This window comes from Anopheles coustani, chromosome 2, assembly GCF_943734705.1.
Source record: "Anopheles coustani chromosome 2, idAnoCousDA_361_x.2, whole genome shotgun sequence".
In the NCBI taxonomy this organism is placed as follows: domain Eukaryota; kingdom Metazoa; phylum Arthropoda; class Insecta; order Diptera; family Culicidae; genus Anopheles; species Anopheles coustani.
In genome coordinates, this window is record NC_071289.1 from 27,055,186 (window position 1) to 27,078,320 (window position 23,135).

General features: G+C 49.8%; 2 protein-coding genes across 2 annotated transcripts; one reads left to right on the forward strand and one right to left on the reverse strand.

Annotated features, from left to right (window-relative positions):
• Positions 1 to 1,714: 1,714 nt before the first annotated feature.
• LOC131267538 (RISC-loading complex subunit tarbp2-like) lies at positions 1,715 to 3,479 on the reverse strand. Its single transcript, XM_058270442.1, has 5 exons — positions 3,347 to 3,479; positions 3,168 to 3,249; positions 2,775 to 3,087; positions 2,102 to 2,360; positions 1,715 to 2,014 (listed from the first exon to the last, which is right to left on the reverse strand). The coding sequence occupies exons 1-4, from the start codon at positions 3,477 to 3,479 to the stop codon at positions 2,112 to 2,114; spliced, it is 777 nt and encodes a 258-aa protein (XP_058126425.1). The 3' UTR covers positions 1,715 to 2,014; positions 2,102 to 2,111.
• Positions 3,480 to 5,192: 1,713 nt separating this feature from the next.
• LOC131267520 (intermembrane lipid transfer protein Vps13D) lies at positions 5,193 to 22,753 on the forward strand. The gene is made up of 11 exons (XM_058270418.1): positions 5,193 to 5,507; positions 7,057 to 7,793; positions 7,911 to 10,270; positions 10,344 to 10,486; positions 11,266 to 11,406; positions 11,493 to 14,551; positions 14,628 to 15,063; positions 15,306 to 16,225; positions 16,325 to 16,492; positions 16,574 to 22,150; positions 22,238 to 22,753. Exons 1-11 carry the CDS (start codon positions 5,411 to 5,413, stop codon positions 22,307 to 22,309), a joined length of 13,710 nt encoding a protein of 4,569 aa, XP_058126401.1. The 5' UTR covers positions 5,193 to 5,410; the 3' UTR covers positions 22,310 to 22,753.
• Positions 22,754 to 23,135: the final 382 nt, after the last annotated feature.

Genomic DNA, 23,135 nt, shown 5'->3' on the forward strand with positions numbered 1-23,135 from the left:
TATTAATATATTTATACAGTTACGCAATAAAGTATTCGAGCAAGTCTTTTATAATACATTTGAAAAATAAAACACCTGTATGAAGAGTTTATTGCGCATGAACTGTAAGTATGTTTGTTCAATTTCAATGCTACTTTAAATAGTAACCATTATGATCGTCCCATTTGTTTAGTTGAAAATCAAAATTTCTATGGAAAAGGTAGAAAATATATATTTGGAAGTTCCCTCGGAGGTTTCGATTTCTCGAGGGAATCTACCGTTTTTATTGTTATCCAAGTTCACGTAGAGCGGGTGTTCGTCGTAACACGAGTGGTGGAGAACTATCGGACGAGTGATAACTGATTGGGAAGAAAAGCCTAGCACGCGGGTCTCAACACCGGTGGTGGAGAACGATCGGACACGAAAAATGATGATTTAATAATTTATAGAGGTTTTGAGCCGGGAGGCTTCTTTCACCTCTTTAATCGGACACGAAAGAGAGAGTGTGCAATGCGCATTGCGCTTTTATAGTGTTCCATGTGGTTATCACGTTTTCCCACAGATGGCGCGTGTGGTTTCCTTAAGTCGCGTTTCGACAACGCTGGTTAGATCGCCACATATAGTTAAATTCGAGAAAATAAAAAAGAGGTAGTTGAAATAATGTTGATGTCCTGCAATGGATGTCGGTAGAGCAGCGGATCGTGTACCAGACTATGATACTAATATTCAAACTCCTGAGGGGCTTTTTACCGGGGTACCTTGGAGAAAGAGTAGTTAGAGGTTCTGACGTTCACCGGTACAACACTCGAAGGGCTCATGATCCTAGAACGTCGAACTTTTCGACAGTATTTGCTAGAAATTCTTTGTTTTGTTAAGGTATACAATGGTATAACAGCATGCCTAGAGAGATTGCCGAGGCTGCAAACGTTCGCGAGTTCAAGCGCTTGTGTGCCGTGTACGTTAAGCAGGTTGTTAAGTAGAACCCAGTAGAGTGTGTAATGTCTCGTAGATGTGTATTGTGAAAATTTAATGTTTGTAAGCATTGCACTTGTCATCACGATCTCACAGATGATGATGATGAGATTTTGTTTTGCAAATTTAAATGTAAATAAAAAAAAAATGGAACAACATATCTTTGAGACACGCGCGCGTAAAAGTGGAAATTTGAAGTTGATCTTTCTGTAGGAACTGTATCAGTCGCTCTTGTGCAATCACGTGGCAGGCGCCTCGAATTCATCCATTGATGATTTTTTCGACGTGACCAACTGTTTCACGGATAAGGTTTGCTTAATTTGCCAATCCTGGAAAGTGGTAACTCCCCTCCATATGTTGGACAAGGGAGATACCGGCTACACGAATAGGAGAGAGCATTTTTTGGCCGTGCACTCCGGAGAGCGGTTCCACGACTCCTGTCTTATGGAAGTTGTGCTAACCGCTGTACGCAAGGAAAAGAGAGCTGACTGGTCTTTTTCGTGAAGGGTCACTTTGATCCCACCACTTCGTGATTTGCTTTAAAGTTTGAAACAAATATCTTTTGATAACTCCGCCATTCTCAAACGTGTGTTGGGGTAAGAGGTGGGACTCATCATCTTAAAAATAAAATTATTGAACATGAAATAAAGACTACAGCCATACCTCATATTTTTAAGCAAAGTAACTATATTTCTAAGCAAAGTGGTCTTATCATTATCATATTTTTGAATTCCGTTGTGAAATCGGTTCAAAAATGGTGAAGAAAAATGTGTGCCTTACAAAGGGCATTATATCATCCACACCACGAGAGGTGATTATGCCAGTTATTCTCTTGATGGTCATTTACGCACTTACTTGAACGATACGGGGACGTGCAATGTCTGCGCTGTGTGAGGCAGGGTTTTCGCATACGTTCCAAGAATACCGCGGTACGCGTATGTGAGCGATAAGCCCAAGGTTTCCCCGCTTTTTGTTCTGCTTTCCCCTGCTAGCTAACCATTTTTAGAGCGCCCCCAAATTTTACAACACTGTGTTGCGTCTTGGGCTTGAAACGTTCCCATATCTGTTGAGAAAGAATAAGAAAATAAGGAATAGAACTGTGTTAACACCATCCCGTGGTTACACTAACCAGTAAGATTCGTTTTCCTACCATTGTGTACCTAAAATCGCGGCATAATTTTCAGATACTCCAGTGAGTTGCGTGCGGCATGCATTTGCGCGTCCAAGATAGTTTTGCCCGTACCGTGGCAGACGGCAACCGGCAGGGTGGACAGCTGTAACAGACACTGGTACATGCCACTATGCGTCTTCTCATCGATATCCACGTAAGTTACCTCGAAGCGTTGCTCGTTAGCGATATCGTCCAGCAGGGCTTTGAAATTGATACTCCTATCGTTCAGGTTAATTTGCTGCAGAAGGGAACGAAAACGTAAGCCAAAGCGATAACCGAATGTACGGATCCGGGGCAAAACACTGGGGTGCGCACCTTTAGTTTAGTCAACGCTTCGCCACTGCGAGACTTGAGCGCTTTGTGGAAGTGGGAAACCTTTTGGCTATGGGCGGTCGTGAGGCTCGGTATGCCGGCATCTTTTGGGTCGGCAAAGCGTCCACCAATTCCTGTGGGGCGTAGCTAGAGTACAGAAGAAAACCACACCAGAAATTATAGAAACGGATGTCGCCGTGAACCGGAAGCTTTTAGGGCCGCTGCCTTTGTTTTCCGCCAGTATTCTAGGTACGCCACACCGGGGAGGAAGCGTAATACCGCCAAAAGGAAAACCTTCCTGGGTAGGGCGAAACGCTAGCTAGCCGTGCACCATGCTTACCTCTTCGTTGCCATCGTCGTCGAGCAGCTGCATTGTTTGACTCGGTTCTAGCGGCTGATCCTGCAGGCGCTGCCACATCTTCTGTGCCGCCTGACGTTTGGCGATCTTTTTACTCTTACCCTCACCGACCTCATGGTATTTTAACACGACGCATGCTATCGTGAACTGGCGCTCGTGCGGCAGAACTTCCTCCATTTCCATCTCGTACAATGGCGAGGGCCAGCTGCGTGCAATGCACATCTTCTGGAGCCAAACGATCGGATTGCCCGATGGTTCCTCTTCTCCGCCGGGCGTGTTATGATTGGCAAGGTTCCTTCGAAAGAGTTTAAGATGTTGAACGTAATAATCACGTGGAGAGTTGAACACACTGAACACTATAACAAAATTACATACTCTTGCGTAACAGCCAGCTTATCGATCAGCGCCCGGGCAGCCGCATGTTTAGCCTCCTTTTTAGATTTTCCAGTGCCCATAGCTTTCAACAGGACGGGAGGGATAGCAGAAAACGAAAACAAAGAAAATGCCCATCAATACCAAACCATAGTACGTTTCTGCAACAACTTCTAATGTACCATCCTTGTCCTGATACGAAACACGATAACGGAACGTGGGTTCGTGTACGGCTCCCTCCACCTGGATCAAGTTATACTGCGGTGTGATGCCGCGGTTCAGCAGCTCCTGCAACGCCGTCTTCGGCGTTTTCATATTGTTTGTTGTCAGCTCCATCTTTAAAGCTTCCTCGAGCGGGATCTTTTTACTGCGACCCCTTTTTACTCCGGCTTTTGGTGGTGGCCGGCTTATTGGTGGATCCGTAAGTTGCTGCGGCAAGTGTTGATTATGATCGATAAGTGAATTCATATTCATCATTAATGTCTGCAAGAGGAAAAAAGGGTATTAGACATGGACTGCACTGGAGGAACCGGTCCAGCGTCCGAGGATGGTTTTCTTCTAATGGCTATCATGTTCCGGTTATTTCCATATGCAACTTTATTTATAATAGTGATTTATTCTGTGCGAATTTTAACTCTTCGATTTCCTTCTTCCTCGCCGCAATCTAAGTATCTCGCTATTTATAGATCTAACGGCAGAAGTAATATTTGATCTGGAAGTGGGGTACACCGGGCACCGAAATCTTGCAGCTGCCACTAGGAAATCTACCCCAAGCACACGCAGGGCACTAACATTCTCGACGTGAAGCAGCATTGAAACACCTGTTTGCTCGAAAAATTACCTCAATTTCAAACCACAAAACGGTGTAAAATGTGCCGCAAGTCAAGATTTAGTCACAAAATAATACTTTACAATTTTACTTTAGAATCGTATGTGAAAAATCGAGCGAACGCAACGCGAGCTTCACAAAGTTCCGGCCGTCAAAGATCTGTCATGGTATTTTTTTTCCTGTGCCTAGTGATTGTTTTATTAGAATTGGCAGTGAAAAACATATGCTGGATTTTGTAAATAGTTCCAGTTCGGCGTCGCATCAGAGCGGATGGTTAGCAGTGCTCAAGTTTCCTGAAAGGGTTAGCGGAAAAGTAAGGTTACGGCACGACCGCGTGGTCACCCCGAGCTGGAGCTCAGGTCAGAAAAATCCTAGCTGCCGCACATCTCGTTCTGTTTGAGTCAATCAAGCGGACCACGAGTTCTTGTGTCCTGACAACGGAAGGAATTATCCCTCCCGTGGCCGGCGGGTGGACATATGGCTATTATTAGCCGGTCCTAAAGGACGAGCCCCTTCATAGGAGTTCGGACAGAGTCGGTACGCCTCTGATTACGAGTAAGGGAACAAACGTTCGACTTAGCGTAGGAGGATATACCCCGACTCGCATAGCGAAAGAAGAAGAAGAAGAAGGATTTTGTAAATGTAGAACACAGAGTTTATTTTGTTTTTCTAATTGATATAAAATATTTATCATTTCGGTTGTATGTTATGTTTGTCATATGTTTTGTGTACGATTAGAAAGTGCGCCATGTGCATGTTTTATTATCATTAAGAAAATCAGCAACCATTAGGCAGCAAATACGATGTAAACAAAAGTCTGTCATCGACACTGCTCTCCACACTTTTGTGTAGCAGTTTCTCATTACCTCCTCGACCGTGCGATAGGAACAGCGTTTGCTAAACGCGAATTACGCTGAGGCGAAGTTGAGTGGGCATTTCGATTTTTCACTTTCACTCCGTTTGCCAGCGATGGGGTTGTGATTCCGTTGACTCCAGGAAGTAAGACGGCCGTCCCCCCGGGGCCAGTGGTGACAAATCAAACGGTAGTGTGTGAAGTTTATTCATCAGTGCTTTTAGTGCTTAGGTTATATAATTTTTGGTGTGCAAAATATCCAAATTAACCGATACAACGTAATATTGAGCGTTGCATCGAAACGAAACGGAAAAGTGATGAAATACAGTTTCCGTGTGTGCCAAAATTGATGATTTGTATCGTAATAGAGTAGCTGGTCTCGGCGAGTGCTGTGAATGTTCAGTGGCGAAAAGCAAGTTTCCCAAACAATCAAGGGAAGGAAACGGGAACCGACGAGACGTCGAGACAGCAAATCGCCCATCAATTGGCGCGCCACGATCCGTGCAGGGCGCGGAGAAGTGTGATTAGCACAACCCAAATGCCCCCAAGGGAAACGGCCGTAGTATGCTAAGAGAACTGATAGCCTGGGTGCTGAATAACTACCTCGGGAAGTATGTGGAAAATCTTAATACGGCCCAGCTGACAATTGCGCTGCTTTCGGGTAAGTGTGTATCGTGTGCCTCCGAGGGACACCTCAGCGACCTGGGTATGACGATGAAATGGCGAGCTTTCTAAACCGACACTCGCCAGGGGTTGATGATGCCATCGGTTTACTGTTTTGACCACCATAATTTCATCTGCTGGGTTGCGTTGCTGTAGCAATTAATCGCAATCTACGAGGTGGGTATGTACGAGGGCAAAGGTTGCTATGCTTTGGCGTCATCGCTCTACTAGAAATTTCATCAACTATTGCGACGATGCGGGCAACGAGTGTCGTCAGCTGCAGGATTTTGAGGATCGTACCATAACGCACGATGTTTTGCTTTCCTTCCCACCCAATCGGTTGCGGTTCAATTGGTATCAGCAAAGTGGACAGCTGAGCGGAAATATTGCCTCTTCCGTACATCCGCGCGGTACAGTGCATGCGAGCGGCAAAGCAAAATTATCGAACCGAAGCAATCAAAGCTGGCAGCGACGGAAAATGAAACCTACACTGGAAAAGGAAAAACCGCATTGCATGACGAGGCCGCGCGTTCACGGCTTGGTTCCGATTATGGCCTACCGGGCTGTTGCGATGTTCAAGGTTACATAACAAGCCTCCATGAAACCGACCACCAAGCGTTGTTATTGTTTGGCAAAAGTCCGTCCGATTGAATGAGGAGTAAAAATACTATCTACCCTTTCCGCCGTTTGAGTAATAACGACAAGAAGCGGGTAACCGCGGTGGGCAACAACGTCATCTCTGTTGTGGGGGTTGGTGCTCCATCTCGGTTACTGCGTTCTACCTGTTGCGTAGGATGTCACCAACATTTTATTTGGAATGGCAATTCCTTGATTACCGAATGCTTTCAATAGACATGGTCTTGAATCTCGACGAAGTTTGCATCCACAATTCAAGTACAATTATTTCACTTACGAAGTGAAAAAAATTATACTCTTTTTGAAGCAAGCATGTAAGCTACATTCCTATATGGCTCCCTCATTACTTGTGCCGGACACATATTTCACTCCAATCCCTTCACGTGTTCAAGCTACCTACCCGTTGTCTCATTGCACCGAGTCAACATGATAAGATAATGAATTGAAAAAGGATTAAAATTGGGTGGTTTTGGATGTCGCATGTTTACCACTGACGCAATGTTTACCATAGATAACCGATGTGACCATAGCGGTCGACACCTTTGAGTCACTTTTTCGTAAGCGAACCACCGGTTCGGGAATAACGTTCGGCACATGACAATATACAAGGAAAAGGTAAACACGGTTTAACGCAAAAGCTGAATGATTACTCATGATTTATTGCACGAATGACTCATCACTGGGCGGGTGCTCGCCATACGTTTCCATATGAACTTTTTTGTAATTATGTAAAGATATTGTCGTTTGCGTTTTGCGATACAAAAACGGAGAAAGGGCAACATTTGCTTTGCATCGAGAAAACATTCAGGGCTAAAGCGAAAACACAAGAATCTATTCATGTTTCAATGTTCTATTCCAGTAAATATCCATATGCTAACCACTTACGTCATCCCATTTGATTATTGTTTTAGGTCAAGTGGAGCTGGAAAATTTACCTCTTCGCAAGGATGCTTTGCGTCACTTTGGCCTGCCGTTGCAGATTCTGAGTGGTACGATCGGAAAGGTTAAGCTAACCGTGCCGGTACGAGCATTCCGGACCGCCTCCTGGTGTCTGTACATAGACAATGTGAGTGTTACCTGCGGCCCAATCGACCTCGAACAGGACTGGAACGCTGAAGTCGAGCAGCAGACCGAACTGGATCTGAAGGTTGCCTCACTGGACCGATTGGAAGCGAAATGGCGCGCCCAGCGAGAGACACCCGTCACCGAGGGAAGCTACTACGCTTCATCCTATTCCGGCTGGCTCAACTACGGTACCTCGCTCATGACCAACATTATCGAGAATCTGCAGCTCACGGTGAACGGCATCCACATTCGGTACGAGGATGGATTGACGATACCGAACCAGCGGTTCGGCTGTGGCATCAAGATCGACTCGCTGTCGGCGCAGAGTTGCGACGCCAGTTGGGTGCCGGGCCGTACGGCGAACTGGAACGCACAGCATGTCACGTTCAAGCTGGTTGAGCTGACCAACTTCTCCGTGTACTGGGATCCACGGGCGGAGGCTGAGATGGTGCACATGATCAGTCCGATCAGCGTGAGGGCGCAGCTTCGGCGGGACCGTAGCGAAACACCCTTGCGTACCCGCAGCCGGCCGCGGCTTGTTTGTGATTTGATTTGGGAGGAAATTAAGATAACCCTAAGTGATGTGAGTATGATTTACAATTTTATCTCAACATAAATAATGGTCTTGAAGCTACTACTTACACTGAAAATCGGTCATCGGCATACTTTTTTAATGCTTATCACTCTATTCTCTTTTTAGATACAATACAATCAAATGATGCAATGTGTCCGAGGACTGGACGATATTGCCCGATATCGTAGGTTTAAGCTGCAGCGTCCAACTGGCACAGTGAGTGAAAGTGCGCGCGATTGGTGGCGGTATGCCGTACGTTGCCACGGCCTCTGTCGCCATCTCGGTGCGGATCCGTTCGAGATAGCACGGGAAAATCTTCAGTACATTCGAATCTACACGCGCATCGTCGTCAACCCGAACGAGGTGCTTTCGAGCGCGAACAAACAGTTCAAGGATCGGATCGATCGCGAGCGTACCTTCGACGAGCTGCGGTTGCTACGGGACGTGTGCATGGCGCAGGTTCCGTCGCTAGAGAAGACAGCTGCGCCAGCGCCAGCGAGCACCACCCCAAACCAGACGGGCAAAACAATGCTGGTCCATTTCTTTCCCCAGTGGTGGTATAGTAACAGCAATAATAATAATACCGTTACATCACCAGGTAGTGAGAGTGAAAGCGGAGAGCCTCAAACGCCCAGTCAAGATGATCACGGCGGTCAACAATTGGCGCTAGAGGGTGGTGGGGGCTGGGGTCAAGAAGGAGGAGAGCTTAGCCCGGCGAGCAGAAGTTTCGAGGATGAAATTCTCGACGCGTTAGCCGGTTCGGTGGAATCAAACTCGCTACTCAAACGAGATGCCGTCTTTGGGAAGTTTAATTTTATCCTAAAGCGTGGCACGGTTGACTTTTGCAGTGCTCTCGAGATGGCACCGAAGCTACAATTCCTGTTTCAGGATCTCAAGATGGATGTGGAGTCGAGACCGCGCAGTGGATCGCATTACGTAGGCCTCTCGCTAGGTTCCATTTTGATCAAAGATCGACTGACGTTGAACTCACAGTTTCCCGATCTGGTTAAACCACAGCAGAAGCAGGAGGAAACGCTGCTTGTACCGCAGCCGATAAATCCAAAGAGTTCCACTAGCGGAAACACACCTCTGGGACGTGCGCCGTCGGGGCGTCTCAGTGCGTCAGGCAGTTCAACCGAACCAATATTTCAGCTGCAGTACGAAAGAAAACCCCTTTCGTTCGACACCGACTACCGGTTGATGGTTAAGTCGGAATCGTTGGACATCGTGTACAACATGGACGCCGTCCGATGGCTGATGGATTTCCTCGCTAAGCCACACCAACAGTACGACGCACGGCGCCGCCTGGAGGACATGAAAAATAAAACAAAGCAGGAGCTGATGAAAAACTGGAACTACATCATCGAGGGCCACCTAAGCGAGCGCAAAACGTGGACGCTGGAGTTTGACATCTCCGCGCCGCAGATCATTTTTGTGGACAATTTTAGCGATCGCACGAACAGCACGATTATTGTGGTTGATTTCGGACGACTACAGCTGACAAATGGGGACCAAGGGACGTCCGGCCAGGGTACTCAGAGTGCGACGGCGTCCGGTGGCTTTCTGGCGACCAACGCTGGACAACGAGACGCATCACCCGAGATGCAGACGGAGAATGACGAGGATGACGCATTTATGACGCCTTGCTCGACACCGCCGGGTTCGGAAGCGAGTACCACCAACTCACCGACGTTGGTTAGTGCATTTTCTGAGGTTCCGGAGCCAAGTAGTGGCGTTGGTGATCGAGCGGCTAACGCGGCTGGAATGGTCAGCGGGGCTGCTCTTGGCGATGCGCTGGACGAATACCAACTATACCAGAGACTGTACGATCGTTATCATCTGCAGTTGACGGATCTGCAAGTGCTCGTTTGTCACGCGAAGGAACGGTGGGCTTCTGCCAGTGTGAAAGGTACCTCGAACCTGCACGTACTCGATCGGTTTAGCATCGTGCTGCAGGTGGAACGGCGCGTCGTCTACACCAGCGACCCGCAGTATCCGAGCTTGACGCTGTCCGGTACGCTTCCGAAGCTGAACGCGCACATTAACGAGTACAAGGTGTCATCGATTCTGACGCTGGCGAACAAATTGACCAAAGCGGGCGGTCCCTACATGGCGGGCCCGGTGCCACCTTCAACGTCACCAAAACCACCCACCACACGGACCGATGAGCTTGACACGAGTGTCATAGCGAAATCGGTAACGGGAGGGAGTGACCCCAGCGGGCCAGACGACGAGGATGGAAGCAGCACGACCTCCGCGACGAATATTGTCGTTTTTCAGTTCACTATCGATCAGATGTCGCTAGAGTTGCAATCGCGCGGTCGGAGTGTGGCCGAGCTGCAGGTGTCTGGGGTTAAGGCGGGCTACAGTCAGCGGCCGGAAGACATCAGCTTGACGCTTTCCGTACACGGGTTGCTGCTAGTCGACGCGATGCAATCATTTGGGCAGGATTTTGAGCTTCTCATTGCTAGCCATCGACATGTTGGGTAAGGACAGTTGCTAAGCATCAACCACAGCCAGTTCTCGAAAATTTCATAATCTTTGTCCCTTATTCCACAGTATGGATAGTTTGTCGGGAAGCCTACGGCAGAGTGAACCATGCTCGCCCTGCTCACCAGCTTCCCCACCAGATCCGGCGAGTGAATTTCGGCGTCCCACAAGCCCTCTAACGATATCGAAAGCATTGAGCAATCTGCAACGAGGTAAATTATCTAAAGTAAACCCATGTTCAGTGGGAGCTATTTTTATGTTTTTGTGATTTTTTTTAAAGAAGCGACACGGGATTTAAGTGTCATCACCTGACTATGGTTTCTATTAGAGAAACCTACAGCACTTACTCACTGTGAATACTTCATACTTAGGTCAAGCATGCAACATGTAGAATAGATTTGTTTGTTGTCCTGTTGGACTCATTGGATTTTATTTTTATTTGCAATATACGGTAATTATACTGTGTATATTATACCTCGTTAAACAAGCGATTATTAACCATTTTGCTGGAGTGTTTACTATATATTCTTGTCAATAACTTTTTAGCTTATCTTATTTTTCAAATCAAACTAGTACCTTCAAACATTAGATTTATCAAACAAAGCTTTGTTTTGAATTACAAATTTCAAGTAGGTTTTCTACCAAGTTTGATCGATTTCAAATTCGTGCTTTAATTTCTTTGCATGCTCATTAAAAAATTTCTTGCGTTTTTTTGTTTTCATTTCTCTCTTTTCTCATATGTTCCCGCCTTTGGACATTTCGGAAACTATTCACGATACGCCTCACGCCGCCCGACTGGTGCCCGGGGTTACCCGACTGGCCGTTGATCATGCCATTTTTTTTGGTTTGTTGCTGTTTTGTTTGTTGTACTGTTTGGTTCGTTTTGGGGTTATCGTTGCTTACGTTCTCGCACTGTTCGGTTCGATGACGGAACCTTTGACTTTCCCGACCCCGTGTCGTGTTGTTGTTCGAAATGTTGTAAACAAAACAGCCACTTCTCCCACATGGAATGCGGCAACACTCGGCGATCTAGATGCGCTGATAACGGTGGAGATTGTGTTCGTGATGGCGGAACGGCCGGAGGACAAGCTGCAAGTGGCAAACATACAGTTCAATAACCTGGACATTATTGGTAAGTAACGTGGAAAGAACGGAAAACATTGTTTCGCTCGTTTGAAGCTTGACTGATTGTGTTTTTTTTCTTGTTACGGATTGCAGCAAACCAAGAAACGATCGTAGAACTTTTGGGATTTGTAAAGCGAGTTATTCCAGCACCAGCACCAGCTCCACCGGAACAGACCGGAATGTACACCAGCGACGGTGGTGGAGAGGTAGGAGTTGAAGGTAAACCCGTGGATCCATCTTCATACCCTTCGACAGCGTCGGGGCAACGGCGTGCATCGGAAGCCTCGTCAACCGAAACACCCGCTCCCGTTCGGTTAGAGATAACGTTCGACTTTCATCGTCTGAATGTGCTCGTTCTTCGGGCCCTGATTCGGGATAACTACCTGGTCGGGCGTAAGGTCGGCACGTTCACGATGTCGGAAGCAAAGATCCATGCTACCCTCGGAAGCGACATCACCGTCGAAGGGTCACTGGGTGGTCTACAGGTGCTCGACCTAACACCGGAAGGGGTAAACCACCAGCGGATACTGTCGGTCGGTAAGGATCCCCTCACGGACAGCAGTGTGCCGGGACGATCAACATCTGCCACCCGCCACCCTTATGGCACGGATTCGGCTGGACCGGATCTAATGACGGCACTGGCGCAGGAAGTGTACGGTGGTGGCCTAATGGGAACGGCGTCGAAGCGCCTCAACGACGACGATATGATGACGGGAATGCACGAAGAAAGGCAGGCCCTATCGTTTTGCGTTTCGAAAGATCTGCATGCGTGCATCGATATTCGCGTGAAAATGGCATCGGTATGGTTCATCCACTGCGCCCGTTTCATGCAGGAGCTCAGCTGGTGTGCGACCGAGTTCAAGCACTACCTAAAGAATCTGGCCCGATCGATACGCGAAAAGGCGACAGATATGGCGCTCGGGTTGGTACAGTCGCGGCCGGATCTTTCCGGAAGTCGTCCGGAAAGTATCTATGCGTCACCGAGAAGAGTTCGCCGCCAGCGCACGGTTTCACTGTCGCGCGCACAGGATGTGCTGCTCAATTCGGACTACACGCTGAAGGTAGACATAACGCTAGAGACACCGGTGTTAATCTTACCGCGAAGCAGCAGCAGCCCACAGGTCCTCGTGGCCCACTTGGGACGTATCACCGTAAGCAACACAACGCCGCCCGATGCGATGGATCGTCCTGAACGCATTATAATAAATCGTACGAGTCCCCCACTGCGAGAAGACGAAGGAGGAACGTTGTTTAGTGGCGCCGATCGTACATCGGTGGATTGCAATCTGAGCGATCTGGATGGTATCTACGAGCAGACCGAAGCGGAAACGATCGACGACGGAGGCTTCAACAATAGCAGCAGCCGAATACGGTTCGCCAAGGAAGATTCGACCGAGTTTATCGATAGCATCGCGGGTGATGCTGCGGGAGCCGGGAGAACGAGTGAAAATTTGGACTTGTACAAGATCGACTTCCGCAATATTAACTTGTACTCGCTTGATACGACCAACCGAAAGGGTTTCCGCTTTGCGGGGCTACCGCGTGCGGAGGAACTTTATTCGTGCAAGGAAAACGCGATCCCAATCATCCACGATACCATCTTTAGCTTGGAGATATGCCGCGAGCGCGACGCTGGCGGTGAAACGGTGGACGATTCCGATGGATTCCGCATCGTGGGTTGTGTTGTAAAACCGCTTCGGTTGTCACTCAAGCGTCAACAGTACGAGCAGCTGCTGGAAACGATCGATAATTTGTTTAAAATTCCACGCGATCTCGTGCGGCCTCCGAGCGAGGTTCCGACGACGCTTGAAAAGGTATCGGAAATTGCCGCAGAGGATTCGCTCACTTTCCGAGCGTTTCCGATGGCATCGAAAGCGCGCCAGGGTTTGTTTTATCAGTCCAGCCTGGAGGTGGATCCGCGGACGGCGGGTGGATCGGCCATTAGCGTACGAGTGCACTTCGAGCTGCCCGCGTTCATCATCCAGCTGAACGGGAACCGCAACGAGGCACTGGTGCAGATATCGTTCCGCGATTTTTGTGTCGACTTCGACAAGCGCAACCAATACGAGACGCACATCAAGATTTCGCTTCGCTCGTTGCTGATGGAGGATCTGCTGCAGTCGGACACGGCAAAGACACGCTACATGGTGGTTACGTCGGCGGAACGGGACGCCGAAGAGGAACGTCTGAATGCGTCCTCGTTTGCGTCGCATTCCTGCCCCAATCCGGTAGGGTTGTTGCTGGCCAACTTGGAGGGTCTTCCAAACTCGCTGCCAACGAACTTGGAGGATCGGATGGGATTTAGCTTTCTGGCGGCGAACCGTTCTTCGCTCTGTCCTGATACGCCGCCACCATCACCGTCGGTAGCGCGTCAGCAGCAGCAGCAGCAACGTGGCGCACCCGGTACGTCGCGCCTCAGCTCGGAGGAAAACCTTGTCATCTACAGCTCCGTGCTGGTCGATCCCACATGTCCCACCTTTGCCACACAGTTTGAATCTCTGCAGCAGTCCAGTTTGATCGATTTCAACAGTCTGGATTTGATCGTGTCCGTCGAGAGTTGGTTCGTGCTGTTGGACTTTTTCGGACTGCTTTCCGACTCGGAATCCGATCCATCAGTGGACAGGGAAAAGGGAGGCTCGTCACGAACGGCACGTGCGACAACGACCACCGATGCGACCGACCAAATCGATGGAAGAAACCCTCCAACATCGGCGAGCCGACCTCAATTCCTTACGCAAGGCGCCGACACCGAAACGGTTGCCGGTGGCCAATCGAAGCTGGAAATATCGGTACGCTCGCTGAGTTTGGTGCTGGCCAAGCCAACGTGTGAGATTGCTAAGGCGAACGTTTCGAACGCGCAACTGACCATCTCCAAGCGTGGGCAGGCGAAGCAGGTCGAGGGCAGTTTGGGTTCGATTACGCTGAGCGATCTGACACCGTACGGGACGCTCTACCGGGAGAAGTTTATGACGACGGGTAGTGAGGCGCTGAACTTTGTATACGTTCGAGACATGCCCAAAGGAAGGACGGTTCGGGGGTTGGAAAAGGATGCGCAGCTCACAATTGCCATGTCCTCAGTTCGGTACATCCACACGAAGCGCTTCATTGCGGAGATTCAGCTGTTTTTCAAGGAATTTTCACAGCTACAAACGGTACGTTCTTAGTGAAGAGTCGCCTATTGTATGTTCTAATGGTTTTTGTTTTCTATCAACCCCAATATATTTATAGCCGATGATGCGAAAAATTAAACCCTCCGATGTGCGTGCCTATCACAATCAACGGCCGACGCAGCTCGGACTGTCCATCAACGCGGGCGCACCAATCATACTGCTCCCGATGAGCTACAATAGTGAGCAGGTGATAGTGGCCGATCTGGGCGAGTTTACGCTAACGAACGAGTTCCGGTTGAGTGCGGGCGATCGAGAGGTACTGGACGTGATGCACGTGAACCTCTTTCATACGGACATCTTTGCGGCTCGCATGGAACCGAAACCAGAGGAACGGTTCAGCGCCGTTCCTGCGATGGCCACTGATTCGACGGTGACGGCCGGCATTGATATGAAGGGGTACCGGCTGGTAAAGAAGGGTTGCAGCTTGCTGAAGGAAAAGTGTCACTTGAAGCTCGAGGTGGAACGGAATTTAGATTCGTTGACGAGTCATTTTGGTAAGTGAGTTAAAAGTATTATTTAGTAGAATGATTTTTTTTAACGTCCGGGGTGTTTTAAATAACATTTCAAAGTTGCTTGTCATTGTTGCCAATTTTCGATAATTAGGCTCAAAAATCAAGGATAGGATTTTCATTATCGTAATTTGTAAATACAATTAATTCATTTGAGCAACGAATGTTAAATTGACTTTACATGACGCTGTGCGTATTAATTTATTATTTTTGTACTTTTCTTCCAGTACCTGATATTAGCGTACATGGCACACTGTCGAAGCTGGACGCTTTGCTTGACCTACAACAGTATCGCCTGATCCGTGGTTTCCTCTCGCACAATCTGGGCGAATCGATCGATGAACTGTACCTGCGGGCATTTTCCATCCCAAATAGCACGCTCTCTCTCAACAACGCCGATGCGTCTTCCGATCCTCTGGAAGAGGTGTGGAAGAATCTTTCCATCCATCTCGAGCTGCTCGATGTGTCGGTGCGTTTGGTCCACACGATCGAGGACGAGCGGCGAGGATTCGCGGAAACGCACACAAAACCGTTGGCCTGCGTGAACTTCATCAAGTCGAAGCTTCTGGTGGATTGTTTTAGCGACGGAGCTCAGGATATCGATCTGGTATCGCAAGAAATTCAGCTGATCGATACGAGATTCCTACCATCGGAGTGCAGCGTCGACACACGCGACACTACCGCTTCCCACCGTACGCCACCGGGGCGACAGAATAGCGCCGAGGTGCTGAATGTGTTCCCTAACATTTTGCAGCCGATTCGCGGTGAACCTGGCACCGAGCTGGTGCAGGCGGAAATACATAGCCGCAGAAGGCGTGATCTGACCAAGTTTACCATCCTACTGAACAACATGCGCCTGATGGCGATTCTAGATTGGTTGGAAAATGCCCGGGACTTTATACTGCAGCAGGAAGATCCACCACCGGAGGTGCAGCAAATCTCCCTTCTGTCGGACGGAGGACTATTGGAAGGATGGGCCGAGTCGACGATGATGAGAAATCGATCCACCGTGGACATTGCTGCAGTGCAGCGAGTGCCGACCCCGGTCGAAGATAGCCGTATGGAGCTGAAGCTGAACATTACCGATTCGGAGTTGGTGTTTGTGGAGAAAACGGACCAGCACGACACGAATGCTGTTATATTGAAGGTAAATGTGAAGTTGAATGAGGTTGTAATATTTTTAAGTTACTAAAATAAATCCTCATTCCTTCCCTTCGCTTCACTAATTCCCCTTTTGTATCCCTAGAGCACAACGGTTGTTTCGTATCGTCCGTTTGAGACCAACAAAACGCTCTCGATCAATTTGAATAATTTGGAAGTGTTCTCCTGTGTACTGGGCGCCGAAGAACGTACAGCCCTCTCCATCATCGACCCAGTGACGATCAATATGGACGTAAAGAAAGGTGTCCTAGAGGCAAGTTAAAACAAATTTATAGTAGTCAGCATATTTTAAAAGCTATAAAGAGTTACTTATTTCAACTCTTTCTTATTTCAGATACAAATGCAAAAACAGCTTTGCATCCGTCTGTCCTACCATGATGTGCGGATGTTTAGACAGATGCTGGAGTCCTTGCCGGAGCAGACGAAAAATGCACGCGATCACAAACAACAACAGGATCAACAGCAGCAGCAACAACAGCAGCATCAGCAGCAGCTTCAAGCGAGTGATGGCAGGAACTCCAAAACCGTGGATAAACTGGTCCATCTCGGGTTCCGGCGGGATGATTGTTTGCTTGCGCTGGAACGATGTAGCTATCAGCTAGATGAAGCGGCCCTTTGGTTGACCCAGAATAAGGAACCCCATCGACACGACGATGCTGGCCGTGTTCCGCTGCACAGTGCGGGCAGCAATGGCAAGTCGGAAGGTGGAGGGACTCGTACTGATGGCGGAGCACTGAACATAATCGCTATCGAACTGAAGTCGCCATGCATATCGATCTGCGTCATCGATGACTGTCGTGATGCCGATGTGCCACTGGTGGAGCTTTCCTTGAGCAAGTTGGACCTTCGGCAGGAGCTTGGCCAACTGCATCCGGATCACAGCAACAGGATGACCACGCTCACCGGGGACGATCCGGACGTGGTGGACGCACTGGCCGCTACCTTTTCCGGCTACAATGGGGGCCGTATGGCGGGCGTTTTCGCAGCGGATTACTATAATCGGGTACTCAGTGGTTGGGAGCCGATGATCGAATCGTGGAAGCTGGAGGCCAAATGGGGCTACAGCTTGGCGATCGAATCGGATGCCGCCGGACCAGGCAATCGGTTGAATATGCGGGTGGAAAGCAACGACACGCTGCGGCTGAACGTCACGAGCACGCTGATCGAGTTGTTTGCGATGGTGAAGGATAACTGGATGCAGGACTATTACGTCGAGTCGGATGGTTCGAAAGTGGGATCAGCGTCATCGTCTATGGGGAAAAACAATGGTCCCGCAAACTATCGCCAGCGTGCTCCGTTCATTCCGTTCGCCATCAAGAACGACACCGGTGTACGGTTGTGGTACACGACACTGATTTCCTCGGAGATTATTTCTTCGCGCGGAAAAACCATCGGGTCACTACCGAACGTCCCGGCAGAAGCTAGCTGGACACTGGTGGAACCGGGCGGTGTGGCAACATTTTCCTACGGAACACGCAATAAAGCTCGCCATCGGGACAGCCATAAGGTGAACCTGCATCAGATAGCGGTCCGTGTGGAAGGATGGCAAGAGGTCGGTCCAATTTCAGTGGATCGTGTGGGAACATACTTCCGCCATGCACGGCCCGATATATGCAATACGCTCGATTACTCACAGGCACCACGCGCCCGGATTGTGTTCGGTGTTACGATGGAAGGTTCGGCTCAGAAACTGATCACGGTACGATCGGCGCTGAAACTCGTCAACAAGCTAGACCTACCAGTGCTGGTAAAGATGGAGCACCTGTTTGGCCATCTGAACATTCGCAACTGGCCCGACACAAAGACGGCCATTCTGCACTCGAACGAACAGCTGAACGTGCCACTGACGCATGTGCATGCCGTCCTTTATTTCCGCCCGCTAGTTTCGAGCGTCACGGTAAATGTGGCCAACGCGCTGGAAGACGCCATCAGTTCCCTATCCCCCTCCGCTTCGCCCGTTCCCGGATCCAGTTCAAGTGACGGTTGGACGTTACTGCAGCGCTTCGACATCCCGAAAACGGCGGCCCACAGCGGGTTCCAGTTTACCGACCGGGGTGTCCAGTGGGCGGAAGCTATCGAGCCGGGTGAAATCTATCAGGAGCTGCGCAGTTGCCGTGGACCGCGGGATAAAACGTGCAAAATGCTACTGGCAATCCGGAAGGAACCGTACCCAACGAAGGATGTGATCCATCTGCCCGGGCACATCATCACCATTTTCCCACCGATGCGCATCCACAATCTGCTTCCGTGCGATCTGCTGTACAAGCTACCGTCGGGCAGTCAGGGGCGTATTTCATCATCCGATACGGCCCGCATCACCGAGGTAGACATCGAGCAGCCGATCACGCTTACACTGACGCTCGATAGTTACCCGAACGCGGGCCAAATCACAATCCCACCGGGGACGTATGGATCGACTACGCTGGATGTGCGATTGTTCGATATGGGCGCCCGGATGCTCAAGCTATCGGCCACGATCGTCGTTGTGAAAGGGCGCGGGGTGCAGATTTCCATCGGTGCACCCTACTGGCTCGTCAACCGTACCGGGTTGCCGCTGGTTTTCCGCCAGGACGACCTGGACACCGAATGTGCGGGACAGTTTTCCGAAAACGAGCAGGCACGCATGATCACACCGTTTATGTTTGCGTTTAGCGATCCCAGCTGTTCGGGTTGCGTGACGATGCGGCTCGGGCGTCGCTTCGGGACGAACCTGAACTGGTGCCAACCGTTCAAGCTGGAGCAGGGTACGAAACATCGGCAGCTGCTCGGGGCCTCGGAAACGTTCATCATCGGCATCGAGGTGCGTCGGGCGCGGGGAAAGTACGGCCAGACATCGATCGTGACGTTTTCGCCGCGCTATCAGCTTTACAACCGGAGTAGCTACACGCTGCAGGTCCTCCAGAAGTGTCTCGTCAGTAGTACGACCGTGTACGATCCGGCGGCGAAGTCGGCGTACATCGAGGCCGTCCCGGGATGTCACATCCCGTTCCACTGGCCACGGTTGGAGAAGGATCACGAGCTGTGCGTTCGATTGCCCGAGGTGCCCGAATGTCTGTGGTCCGGTGGGATCCCGATCGCCGGCACCGGGCTAAGCTTGTACATTAACATACGGAACATGAACGGTGCGATGCACTTCCTGCGACTCGAAACGATCCTTCACGGTGCAACGTACTTCATGATCTTCAGTAATGCCCAGGCACTTCCACCTCCGATTCGTTTGGACAACTATTCGCACGTACCGATCACCTTTCACCAGGCGGACGGGCGAAGTACCTTCAAAACGGTCGTACGCCCTCAGTGTTCGATTGCGTACGTGCTGGATGAACCGACGGGTGCGCCCTACCTCCAGCTGGAAGCACCCGGGGGAGACTATTCCAACTGCCGGCTGGATGGCTTCGAACCGTTCCGGTTGATGTACGAAAATTTCATCTACATCGCGTTCAGTCAAACGTTCGAAGCGGTGCCAGCGTTCGGCGAATGGAACGACCCCGGTGGTCGGTTTGAAGTACAATCGCAACAGCTGGTGCTCGGTGTTGTCGACGGTCGGGTGCTGTTGGTACGCAAACAGGCCGGCGATCGGTCCCAACTGTGGCGCATGAACAACGAGAAGCAGCTCGAGCACGAGGGAACGTCGCCACCGAGTGAGCCGGGCAAAAAGCAACCGCGCTACGTGCTAGACCTTGAGAAACCCCCGCAACCGATGCAGTTCATTGGGATGGTCGTGCGACCGGCCAATAGGCAGCGCCGTTCCACCCAAACCTGGCACTTCACCGAGGATGGCCGGTTGATGTGCGAACACTCGAACATGTGCGTTCAAGCGCGCGGGGGCTTCTTTGGACTTCGGGCCGGTTCCGAGGCGGTACTGGGGATGTGCGTGTCCGACACGAAAGTCCTAACACAGTGTGGTGTCCCGTTCGAGCAGGCAATCGAGCGGCAGAAGCTTCGGCCCGGCTCCGGATGCCTTTCGGTTTCGTACCGTATGGATGGTCCGATCAAATCGATCCAGATACGGGACGTAAAGGCGGGCGGTCGCGGAGAGCTTACGTTGGACTCGAGCTGGAAGCATGTATCGCACATTTTCACATCCGGAGGCCCTAGAGGATCGTTCGATGGAAGTCCCAGTCAGGGCAGACGTAACCGAACGTCTGAGATTGAGCGCCGTGGCACGGGCAAGGAAGTACACGAGTATCATGTGCAGCTGAAGCTGAGGAAAGGGATCGGTCTGTCCCTGATTTCGAACCAACCGTGCGAAGAACTGGCGTACGTTACGCTGGAGAACATCCACATGGAGTACATCCGGACACCGGCCGTGAATTCACTCGATTTTTCCGTCGGAGATATGCAAATCGATAATCAGCTGTTTGAGACCTCATGCCCGATCATGTTGTACACGATCGGCGGTGGTGGTGGTGGAAGCGGTGGGACGACCGGAACTACACTTGGAACGTCTATCGATGGTACCACAATGCCGAGTTCGCTGCAGTTGAACGTAAAGCAGCTACCCTCGCCGAACACGAATGCGGTCATTTTTGAGCACTTTATTCTTAGCATCCGCCCGGTGGCCGTCTATCTCGAGGAACGTTTGTTTCTGCGGATGGTCAAGTTTTTCGGCTTCGCAAAAACCACCGTCGATCCGACGACACTTCCCGACGAGACTGATTACGAGGCGCAGAAGATCATCTATAAGGTGCTGGATAGTAACGTTAAGCGGTACTATTTTGGCGACTTACGTATCATCCCCGCCCAGATCCGGTTAAGTTTCGTCACGGCAAGCAAGCTGACGCCGGAATTTGCCGAGATTAAGCGCAACCTTGGGTTCACATTCATCAAGTTCGAGGACGCGGTCATCAACTTCGAACAGTTCGCGCACAAGTATCACTTCGAGACTATGGACGCGTACCTGAGCGCCATTCGGGCGCATTACAAGCAGGAGCTGAAGTGGCAGGCCGCCTCCATACTGGGCAGTGTGGACTTTCTTGGGAATCCGCTCGGCTTTGCAAACGATCTTTCGGAAGGATTCTCCAGTCTGCTACTCGAGGGATCGATCTCGTCGCTGGTAAAGAACGTCACGCACGGTATCTCAAACTCAACTGCCAAGCTGACGGAAACGATCTCGGACGGCCTGGGGAAGGTGGTATTCGACGATGAGCACGTGGAAACGCGCCAACGCATTCTGGATGTGTCCGGTGGGAGTGGAAGTGGGACGACCGGCGATCATCTGGTGGCCGGTTTCCGTGGGTTCACCTTCGGTCTGCTGGGCGGTGTAACGAGTATCGTCAAGCACACTTATCAGGGTACGGCCAACGATGGGCTGTCGGGATTTATCACCGGTCTCGGCAAGGGGCTCGTCGGGACGGTCACGAAGCCGGTGATCGGAGTTTTGGATCTTGCATCCGAAACAGCGAATGCGGTTCGTGAGCAAAGCAAAGGCTCGAACCGAATCCTGCCGGAACGAAAACGACCACCACGGACGGTCACCGGGGCGCCGGGTGGATTACTGCCACCTTATTCGTACCTCCAGAGCACCGGTCAGCAGTACCTGTTTCTCATCAATAAGCGAAACTTTAGCGAGCAGTTTATGGCGTACGAACCGTGCCTGCTCGATACGAGGGACTCCAAGATGCGGCTGCTCGTGTCGGCGGAGAACGTGTGGGGCTTTTCGAAGAACGACGAAACGACGATGATCGTGTTCAACTATCCGATGAGCGAGATCATTTCCTGCCAGCCATTGACTGTTGCACCACCATCATCGATTGTGGGTGGATCCGGCAACCGGAAAACGTTTACCTACATAGAGTTTTGTCTTTCGTTGCCAACAAAATCTTCGCTGACACCGAGCGCGCCGGAGATGGTCAAGAGGCCTCGCGTACGCTGTCAAAATGAAGAAATTGCTAAAAAGATATGCTACCATGTAAGTGTAGGCGGCCATTATTGGATGTGGGGCTTGTCTGGAAATTACATTCTCAATGTATTAATTATTTCCCTTTCCATTCCGTAGGTGAACTTTGCAAAATGCATCTATGACGAACGCGAACAAACATTGAATATCAACAACCCTGTGATTGAATAGTGGACTTGAACGATCGCTGGCAGAAGCGCTGTTTTTCTTGTAAATAATCAATCCAAAGCAATCCTTTAGCTAGAGATCCGGCAAAGAGCAAAAGAAGACGAAGGAAGTGTAACCCATCACGGGACATATAAATGGCTGGTCCCCTCACTATATCCTTTCCGGCAATAATCTGTGTTATATCCAACCCAAGCAGACTTGTTGAATTTATCGTTTATTTTTAAATATTTTACATAAGTTGGTTATGTAAGGTAACCGAAATGCTTACCCAAACCATATGCCTTTTTTATACCATTGAACTAAGTAACTGTTTGTATTGTAAGAATAGTTATATTATTTCTGTTATTTTACGTCAAGTAAATTGCGTTGGAAATTCGATTTTACCCTTTTATATGGGGAACCGGGCAAGCGTAATGTTATGTGAAATATAAATTATTTTCGAGAATCACAAAGGTAATATGTATTTCTGTCCTTCCTTACTTGGTGGGCGCAATTATCGTCATCGTGATTTGTGCTCATTAAATCTCCATCTCCATGTAATCGTTCTAGCATTATGTATTCTTATTTTAGGGACAACAGCTTCCTCAGAGCAGTTTCGTTGTTCTTGAATCCATCTCTACAAGGTGATGGTAGGTGATCCATCTCTACAAATATCATAAAAGAATACTATTCCCTATAGATAATATCTTCTTCTTCTTTCTTTATGCGAGTCGGGGTATATCCTCCTACGCTAAGTCGAACGTTTGTTCCCTTACTCGTAATCAGAGGCGTACCGACTCTGTCCGAACTCCTATGAAGAGGCTCGTCCTTTAGGACCGGCTATAAAAGC

Bases quoted from the DNA above. Each gene is read 5' to 3' on its own strand.
- LOC131267538 (XM_058270442.1), bottom strand. From the start codon at position 3,479: ATGAAAACGCCGAAGACGGCGTTGCAGGAGCTGCTGAACCGCGGCATC. The intron at 3,250-3,346 runs GTACATTAGAAG...TCCTGTTGAAAG, and splicing joins TTCGTATCAGGACAAGGATG to CTATGGGCACTGGAAAATCT. The intron at 2,361-2,774 runs GTAAGCATGGTG...TCCCTTCTGCAG, and splicing joins ACGACGATGGCAACGAAGAG to CAAATTAACCTGAACGATAG.
- LOC131267520 (XM_058270418.1), top strand. From the start codon at position 5,411: ATGCTAAGAGAACTGATAGCCTGGGTGCTGAATAACTACCTCGGGAAG. The intron at 7,794-7,910 runs GTGAGTATGATT...TTCTCTTTTTAG, and splicing joins TTAAGATAACCCTAAGTGAT to ATACAATACAATCAAATGAT. The intron at 22,151-22,237 runs GTAAGTGTAGGC...TCCATTCCGTAG, and splicing joins CTAAAAAGATATGCTACCAT to GTGAACTTTGCAAAATGCAT.